The sequence below is a fragment of the Talpa occidentalis genome, unplaced genomic scaffold, assembly GCF_014898055.3.
Source record: "Talpa occidentalis isolate TD23 unplaced genomic scaffold, MPIMG_talOcc4v2.1 talOcc4.13, whole genome shotgun sequence".
Taxonomy (NCBI): Eukaryota; Metazoa; Chordata; class Mammalia; order Eulipotyphla; family Talpidae; genus Talpa; species Talpa occidentalis.
In genome coordinates this window covers 94204932-94214311 of record NW_023601322.1, presented here as the reverse complement: position 1 = coordinate 94214311, position 9380 = coordinate 94204932, and the positions used below count along the sequence as shown (strand labels likewise).

The window sequence follows — 9380 nt, the reverse complement described above, 5'->3', positions numbered from 1 at the left end:
ACTCCGTCCATGTTGCTGCAAATGGCATGAGTTTATCTTTTTTGATTGCTAAATAGTATTCCATTGTGTATATGTACCACATCTTCTTGATCCAGTCATCTGTTTTTGGGCAGTTGGGTTGTTTCCAAGTCTTACCTATTATCAGTAGTGCTGCAATAAACATAGGGGTACAGGTATTCTTTGGAATTAACTGTTTTTGTGTCCTTTACGTAGATCCCTAAGAGTGGAATTGCTGGGTCATATAGTAGCTCCATTTTCAGCAGTCTGAGGAACCTTCATACAGCTTTCCATCATGCTTGGACCAGTTTGCACTCCTGCCAGCAATGTAGGAGAGTTCCTTTTTCTCTACATCCTCACCATCATTTGTTGTTGCTAGTTTTTTTTAAATATGTGTCATTCTTACTGGTGTAAGGTGATAACTCATTGTGATTTTGATTTGCATTTCCCTGACCATGAGGGCTGTTGAACATTTTTCATGTGCCTGTTGGCCATTTAGATTTCCTCTTTAGAGAAGTGTCTAAGTTCTTCTGCCCATTTTTTTTTTTTTTTTTTTTTTTTGACCACAAAAAAATATATCTATATTTTTATATTGGGTGGGGAGTAGAAAAGAAAGCAGCCCCTATACTGGGCCCTACTCAGTGGCAGCTTCTTGTTCCATAGGGTTAAGGAAGACTTTGAGGAAATAAAAGTTGTTTGGAAAAATCCAGGTGTAGTTGCTTTGTATGTTGTGATGGGTAGAAGGGATGAAGTGAAGTGTGAAGGCCCCTCACACCCTCCATCTTGCCTCAGACTATGTCCTGGAACCCTGGGGCGGAGAAAGCGCCACTTTCATTCCTGTTTCTTGGGGTTGTTGACAGCCACGTAGTGATAGAGAACGACAAGCAGGAAGAGCGACACGCCCAGCATGTTGGCGAAGATGGCGAGCTGCACGTCTGTGATCATCCTGACCGGCTGGGCTCGGCTCCGACCCCATTTTTTGACTGGATTGTTTACTTTGTTTTTGTTGAGTCATTTGAGTTCTTTGTAGATCTTTGTGATCAGTCCCTTATCAGTTGTATGGAGTGCAAAAATTTTCTCCCAATCAGTAAGGGCTTAGAGCTCTTATTTTTTAACCTTACCCCATTTGACTTGTGCCTTTTGTATCAGCTTAAACTGGTTCTTGAGGAAGTAGCATGAATGATGATCACAACACTGACATGGCAGCCACATGCCAGGCACTGTACTAAGACTTCACTAATTGACAGAATGAGGAACCTGCACCAAGGCACGTGGCTTGTCAGCTGAGATTCTAACCAAGTCTCCCTAAGTCTAGAACTCTGTTGCTTCTAATATTTATGTATGTATTATGATTAATTTGTCAGTCACTCATACCTATGTAATTTGGGGGGTAGAACTTCACCCCTTTATCTGTGCCCTTGCTTCACCAAAACTCCCATGCTGCTGTCTGGCCCGCCTTCTCTACTCCCTCCTCTCTTTCCACTTTCCCCATCTGGTAACCAGTATATTTTTCACAGAGTCTTAAGAATTATTTTTGCTGTACTTTGCCAGTTTGTTTTCTTTGGCTATTTATGTTCCGCAAATGTGTAATACCATCCGGCAACTGTCTTTCACATTCTGACATTTCACTTAGCATCATCACTTCAAGATCTATCCATTTTGTTCCAAAGGGCACTGTTTATCATTTTTAATTGCTGAGTAGGTTTCCACTGAGTATATATTCCACAGTTTCCTTATCCAGTCATCTGTCATTGGGCACTGAGTTTGAACTCCATGACTTGGCTGCGGTGAATAGTGCTGCTGTGAACATAAGGGTGTAAATATCTTTTTGTATTAGTGTTTTCATATTCTTTTTTTTTAAAGATTTATTTATTTATTTAAAGATTTATTTATTTATTTTATACAAGAACTGAGGTACAGGCCAGATGCGCAGGAGGGTGAGAGGATTCACCAGAGACAGAGCGGGGAACAGAGCAGGCGGACTGATAAAATACACTGCTGAGGGGAGCAGCGGGCGAGACAGGAGAGGTCTGCTGTGCCATGTGGGACCCTTGCTGGCTGGCCGGGATCGAACTGGTGCTTCAGAGCCTGCTGACAGCTTCACAGTGTGGCGCTCAACAGCCTGCGCCACCACAGGAGGCCCAAGATTTATTTATTTTTACACAAGCGCTGGGGTACAGGCCAGAGGCATGGGGTAGGGGGTGAGAAGATTCACCAGAGACAGAGCAGATAGCAGAACAGGCAGAGGACCGAAATATACTGCTTAGGAGAGCAGTGGGCGCGACAGGAGAGGTCTGCCATGCCATGTGGGAATCTCCCTGGCCGGCCAGGAATCGAACCCGTGCTGCAGAAGCTGTGAACAGCTTCACAGTGCTGCGCTCAACCCGCTGTGCCACTGGGGAGGCCCTCTTCTTTTTTTTTTTTTAAGATTTATTTATTTATGCATACAAGAACTGGGGTGTAGACCAGAGATGTGGGGGGTGAGAGGATTCATCAGGGACAAAATGGGGAGCAGAACAGGCTGATTGACTGAAATACACACTGAGGGGAGCAGCAGAGAGACAGGAGAGGTCTTCTGTGCCATGTGGGTCAGCTCCCTGGCCACCTGGGATCGAACTCCTGCTGCAGTGGCTGGCAATAGGTTGATAGCGCTGTGTCTTTAACCCCTGCACCACCAGGGAGGCTTGTAACAAAGATTTCTTTATCTATTTACACCACACAGAGTTGGTGGGAGGGAGTGTTGACTTGCACATAGGAGAGGATGTCTTTATTTATTTATTTTTTTAAGATTTATTTATTTATGCATACAAGAACTGGGGTACAGGCCAGAGGTGTGGGAGGTGAGAGGATTCACCTGAGACAGAGTGGGGGAACAGAACAGGCAGATGTACTGAAATACACTGCTGAGGGGAGCAGGGGGTGAGTCAGGAGAGGTCTGCTGTGCCATGTGGGTATCTCCCTGCCGGGGGATCAAACTCATACTGCAGTGACTGCGGATAGCTTCATAGGTTGTGTCTTAACCCCTTGCTCCACCAGGGAGGCCTGGATGTCTTTATTTTGGACAAAATTTCATGATGTTGATAAGTTATGATGTCATGTGGCAAAAACATGGGAATGCTAAGGAGTAAAACCTGCCTGTTAGTGCTACAGTGAGTATCTAGAAGATAGTCTCCACAGTAAGTTCCAGGTGAAAATATCATATTTTTACCGAGTTTTGTGTCACAGGACCTTACTCTTAAAAGTATAGTTATTTCAACTTTGTCCAAAACATGGTAGCTATATAGTTATTTAACTTGTGGTATTGTGGTTAAGAACTTCCTAAGGGAAATTGTCTAACCTGAATAAAAACATTTCACAACATCTTTACTAAAAGCTTGAAAAAATACACTCACATTTGTTATGTTTTCCTCCTTTTGTGCTTCAACTCGTGTGTCTTAATTTGAGGATCCAGTTGTCCACTTGCCTAAGGCTTCTGTAGCTCCTTGGGAGAGAGCTCTGCTTTCCTTTGTCTCCCAGGAGTTGGGCGCATGACTGGTATAGGATGTTGCTTGTTCATAAAATTTCCATCCAGCTCACTAAAGGTGTAAGGTGTGGCTGAAACTTCCAAGTAGGATCTCGATGACATTTTAAGAGACAAGAGCACCAAGAAACAAAACAATGGCCAGAAAGCACATTCTAAGTAATCTGAATTGAACTGTTTTTTGCCGGATTTTCTGGGAAAGCAATTTCACAAATCCTTTCATGCTAGTTATTCAGAATACAATTGTGAGAGAGGTCTTATGTGGACACTAAAACTATACCCTTAAATATGGCACCTTCAAGTGCTAGTGAAAAAAATAGGCTCTAGGTAGTTTTACATGATTGTATTTTTTTTCTCATGGTGCTGGAATATCAACTCTGCATTGCATAGTTTTCTCTTGTGGCTTAATAGCATTTGGTTTTATAAAAAGGAAACATTAAGCTATCCTTGATGAAGGAGGCAGAGTTTGAAAAGTAGACTTTGCATCATTTTACAGTTACAGAATTATTTTGTTTTGCCCAGGAAACACTACTGATTCTCCATAGTATACATTTTTTTTATGTGTGGCAACATTTTGGGGAGTGTGTATATGTATATGTGTATATGTATATGTGTATGTATATATGTATGCATCTTTCTTTTTTTTTCCTACCCCATCCCTATATATAGATACATATGTCTATATATATCTGTAATTTCTCTTTTTTAGATTTTTTTTTTTTTTTAATAGAGGCATGTTTTATTTATTTCTTTCTTTATTTGTTTGTTTGTTTTGTTTATACATGCACTGGGTACAGTCAGAAGCACGGGAGGGTGAGAGAATTCACCAGAGCCAGAGCGGGGAGCAGAGCAGGCAGAAGGACCGAAGTACACTGCTGAGGGGAGCAGCGGGCGGCAGGAGAGGTCTGCGCGCCATGTGGGACCCTCCTCTGGTGGCCGGGGAGCAGCCGGGGATCGAACCGGCGCCGCAGAGGCCGCGGGCAGCTTCGCAACCCAGCGCTCAACCGCTGCGCCACCGGGGAGGCCCTGTAATTTCTCTTTACTTGTGCAGTTACATGTAGAATAAAGCTGCAGAATTTTATTTTATTTATTTATTTTTTAAGTTTTTTTTTTTTAATAGAGGCATGTTTTATTTATTTATTTATTTGTTTGTTTTGTTTATACAAGCACTGGGTACAGTCAGAAGCGCGGGAGGGTGAGAGAATTCACCAGAGCCAGAGCGGGGAGCAGAACAGGCAGAAGGACCGAAGTACACTGCTGAGGGGAGCAGCGGGCGGCAGGAGAGGTCTGCGCGCCCAAGTGGGACCCTCCTCCGGTGGCCGGGGAGCAGCCGGGGATCGAACCGGCGCCGCAGAGGCTGCGGGCAGCTTCACAACCCAGCGCTTAACCGCTGCGCCACCGGGGAGGCCCAAGCTGCAGAATTTTAAATACCTCATCCTGATATTGTATGGTATTCAATTTCAGAATAAACTAAGTCCTGAAGAACATTTGGCCCAGATATTACTAAAAATAATTGTTGCTCTAAAATTTCACACAAGGAATAACATTCCACGGTCTTCAACTTATTATATACTCTTGCTTTATTTTCCACTTGGGATTTAAAAGAAGAAATTTATAGAAGATGTTTTCAAAGATGTATTATTGTTTTATAAGCGCCCAAAATGTTTCCTTAGTTACATCTAAATTGTTCCTCTAAAGAGACAACTATGCCCTTCTGTTTGGACACTAATCTGCTTTAAATGAGTTTCAATCGAAGATGGTTAAAGGGCAAAGCTCCCTGAAGGTAAGTGGTGTAAAATGTTAACTGGGCAATAGTTAGCTAGTACAGCTAGGTTGGAAGGACAGAGTGATCTGCAGCAGCTGGATGGTAAGGCAAGTGCCATTTGCCATGAGGCCGTTTTGAAGGGTGGTCTGTCTTTCTGTTTGAACCACTAGAGAAAATAACACAGAGAGGCTTTGCTCTACCACAGGAAGTCTTGGAATACAGAAACATAAAAGGTTTTAACCAGAATAAGCAAAACATGAGGTGAGGCCAGTAGCTGACGTGGCAATCTTTTAGACCACAGCAGCTGTAACAGCCAGAGCACTAGCATATTGAATTGGACAGTTGGCAGGAGATTTCTGATTTTAGAGATACCGGGGCAATTTTCCAATATTATAAATGTGGTAGGACACCAAAGTTAGATTCATTTAAGCCGTGACTGATAGTAACAGTGATTAGTTTTGATGGCTTGTGATTAACACAGATAGTTGAACATTTTTGGTTTTCCCTTTTCATTTACCAACTGACTTGTGTTTTTGGAGATATTATGCATTGTTACAAATTCAAAAGCTACAAGAAGGTAAATAAGTCATCTTTCTTGGTACTCCAGTTCTTCTCAGAGATGACCATTATTTTGGGTTACCTGTTTATCTTCTGCTTACATTCTCTGATTAGGTATACATAAATCTTTTGTTTTTAATTGGACATATCCTCTTTCTTGATGCATGTGTTTTGATTTTCCCTCTACCTCATCACCATTCCTTATCAATCTCCTTGCCTGGACTGTCCACCTTTCCCTGACCCCTAAAGAATGAAGTATCTGAGCTCAACCTAATATATATTCTCTTCTTTATGTTTCTGTGTGAGCTCATCTTGGCCAGTGGCTTTAAATACCATCCACAAGATAACATCCCACAGATCAGTATCTGCAGCTCTTCCCTCAGCCAGGAACTCCAAATTTGTGGCTCCAGCGGCCCACATGGTATCTACACTTGGATGTCCCAAGGCATCTCATGCTAGGAATGAGTTAAAATAAACTTTCAATTTCTCTGCCCTTTCCTCTTTTCACCCATCTGCCACAGCTCACCAGTCACCCAGTTGCTCTGAACAGAAACCCAGGCTTTGCTTTGATTTATCTCTCTCATATTGTACATTCAATCAGCAACTTATATGAGCTCTCGCTTCAAAATCTATTCCAATTCTGATTCTCCTCATCACCTCCACTACTACTGGCTTGGCTAAGCCACCATCATCTCTTTATAGCTTCACACAGTAGCTTGCCTGCTAGCTCCCCTCCCATCCACTCCAGCTCCACATTCAACCCAAGTGGCTGGTTGCTCTATCTATCTATCTGTCTGTCTGTCTGTCTGTGTCTATCTGTCTGTCTATCTTTCTATCTATCTGTCCATCTGTCTGTCTGTCTGTCTATCTGTCTATCTATCTATCTATCTATCTATCTATCTATCTATCTATCTATCTATCTATCCATCTATCTATCTGTCCTTCTATCTGTCTGTCTATCTATCTATCTATCTATCTATCTATCTATCTATCTATCTATCTATCTATCTATCTATCTATCTATCTATCTATCTATCCATCCATCTATCTGTCTATCTATCTATCTATCTATCTATCTATCTATCTATCTATCTATCTATCTATCTATCTATCTATCTATCTATCTATCTATCTATCTATCCGTCCATCTATCTGTCCATCTATCTGTCTATCTATCTATCTATCTGTCTATCTATCTGTCTATCTATCTATCTATCTATCTATCTATCTATCTATCTATCTATCTATCTATCTATCTATCTATCTATCTATCTATCTATCTATCTATCTATCTATCTATCTATCTATCTATCTATCTATCTATCTATCTATCTATCTATAAATCAATCTTCCATCCATCCACCCATTTGTCTCCCTTTATCTGTCTGTCCATCCATCCGTCCGTCTATCCATGCATCTGTCTGTCTACCTACTTACCTATCCTCCCCAACATCATCCCTTATGATCCCTTGTATCTTTCTACCATCCCTTCCCTCTTAACCTCAGAGCCCTCACATCATTTGTTAATGTCTGTTGGTCTCTGGAGATATTTTGCTTTGTTGAATCATCTGCTATGTAAATGTCCAATATTTGTCTTTGTCATTCTAATTTGTTTTACTGCACATCATTCCCTTGAACTTCTTTCATCTTGCTATAAATGGCAGTATTTCATCGTTCCCTGAACAGTATTCCATAGTGTGGACATGCCACATTTCTTGATCCAGTCTTCTGTTGATGGGTGTTTAGGTTACTTCCTTGTGCTAGCTGTTGCCAATAGTGTTGCAATAAACATTGTAGAGGATATGATTTTTTGGGTTGATGGTTTCATATTTTTTGGATTGATTCTCAGAAGTGGAATATGGTACTGGGTCATATGGCATTTTTTTTAATCTGGCTAAACACACATCCTAACATACCATATACACTATTCTGTGTCTTTGTACTAAGTTGCCTTACTTTTTAAACAACTGTTTTATTATGTAAATTTTCAAACATAACCAAAATTAGAATGTATAATAAACCCACAGTATCTAATACCCAGTGTCTATATATATGTGTATGTCAGCATTTTGACAATCTATGTGTAGATGATATTCAGTGCTTATCATTAACTTTGTTGGGTGTGACACTGGCCTAGTGATTATGTTAAAGAAATTTCCTTTTTAATTAGAGATGCATGCTGATATATTTAAGAGTAAAATGATGTGTCATTCGATGTCTGAAATTTACATTAAAACATACCAAACAGAAAAAAGCTTGTGAAGGAGGAATGGCTTGAACAAAACTGGCAAAATTATATCATTTTCTCTGCTGTTTGTATGTTCGAAAATTTTCATAATAATGTATTTACTAACCTGGTTTCATCTGTAACACCCTCCTTTTCATTTTTTTAAAGATTTGTTTACTTATGTGTACAAGAACTAGGGTACAAGCCAGAGGTGTGGGGGGTGAAAGGATTCACCAGAGTCAGAGTGGGGAACAGAACAGGCAGACTGACTGAAATACACTGCTGAGGGGAGCAGCGGGTGAGATAGGAGAGGTCTGCTGCGCCATGTGGGTAAGCTCCCTGCTGCGCCACCAGGGAGGCCCAACTCCCCCCTTTTCTCTGGAGTATTTAAAAATAAATCTTAGCTATCAGGTGATTTCATTGACAAATACTTTCATATGTATTTCTAGAACATAAGATTTTAAAAAATGACACTACAGTGCCATTGTCTCATCTCAAAAAATTAATAATAATTTTTAATATCCAAAATTCAGTCCTTTCCAATTTTCCTGATATTCTTTCTTTCTTTATTTTTTATAGAGGCATGTTTTATTCATTTATTTGTTTGTTTGTTTGTTTGTTTATACATGCACTGGGTACAGTCAGAAGCACAGGAGGATGAGAGAATTCACCAGAGCCAGAGCAGGGAGCAGAGCAGGCAGAAGGACCGAAGCACACTGCTGAGGGGAGCAGCGGGCGGCAGGAGAGGTCTGCGCGCCATGTGGGACCCTCCTCCGGTGGCCGGGGAGCAGCTGGGGATCGAACCGGTGCCACAGAGGCCATGGACAGCTTCGCAACCCAGCGCTCAACCGCTGCGCCACCGGGGAGGCCCTTTCCTGATATTCTTTAAAATGTCGTTTTAAAGTTTTGTTTGAATTAGGAGTCACATTAGGCCCAAAATGACATTTTAATTTTAATAATTCTCTCCCTTTGTAAAAAAGTCATTTATTTGCTGAAGAAACTAGGTGATTTATCCTGCAGAAGGTCCTCCCTGATGGATTTGACTGTTCCCCCTGGTGCTGTTCACCGTGTTCCTCCATCCCTGGTATGGGAGGCCTGTCAGGTCAGATTCAGTGTTTCTGGCACAAGCCTTTCCTGTGTGGTGCACAATTCTTGCCAGATCCTCTCAAAAGACATATAGCTTATCTTTCACTTTGAGTAATTCTGAGGTTGAGCAGAGTATTTGTGTGGTGTCAGCCTGATTTGCCTCTTATAAAGGTTCCCATCAACATTTCACCTAGTGTTTTTGGCATCCAGCGATTATTAATGTTTCA

General features: G+C 41.4%; 1 protein-coding gene across 1 annotated transcript; it reads right to left on the bottom strand.

The window, feature by feature from the left end:
- Positions 1 to 540: 540 nt before the first annotated feature.
- LOC119243613 (dolichyl-diphosphooligosaccharide--protein glycosyltransferase subunit 4) lies at positions 541 to 972 on the bottom strand. Its single transcript, XM_037509541.2, has one exon. The coding sequence runs from the start codon at positions 940 to 942 to the stop codon at positions 829 to 831; it is 114 nt and encodes a 37-aa protein (XP_037365438.1). The 5' UTR covers positions 943 to 972; the 3' UTR covers positions 541 to 828.
- Between the last annotated feature and the right edge of the window lie 8408 nt (positions 973 to 9380).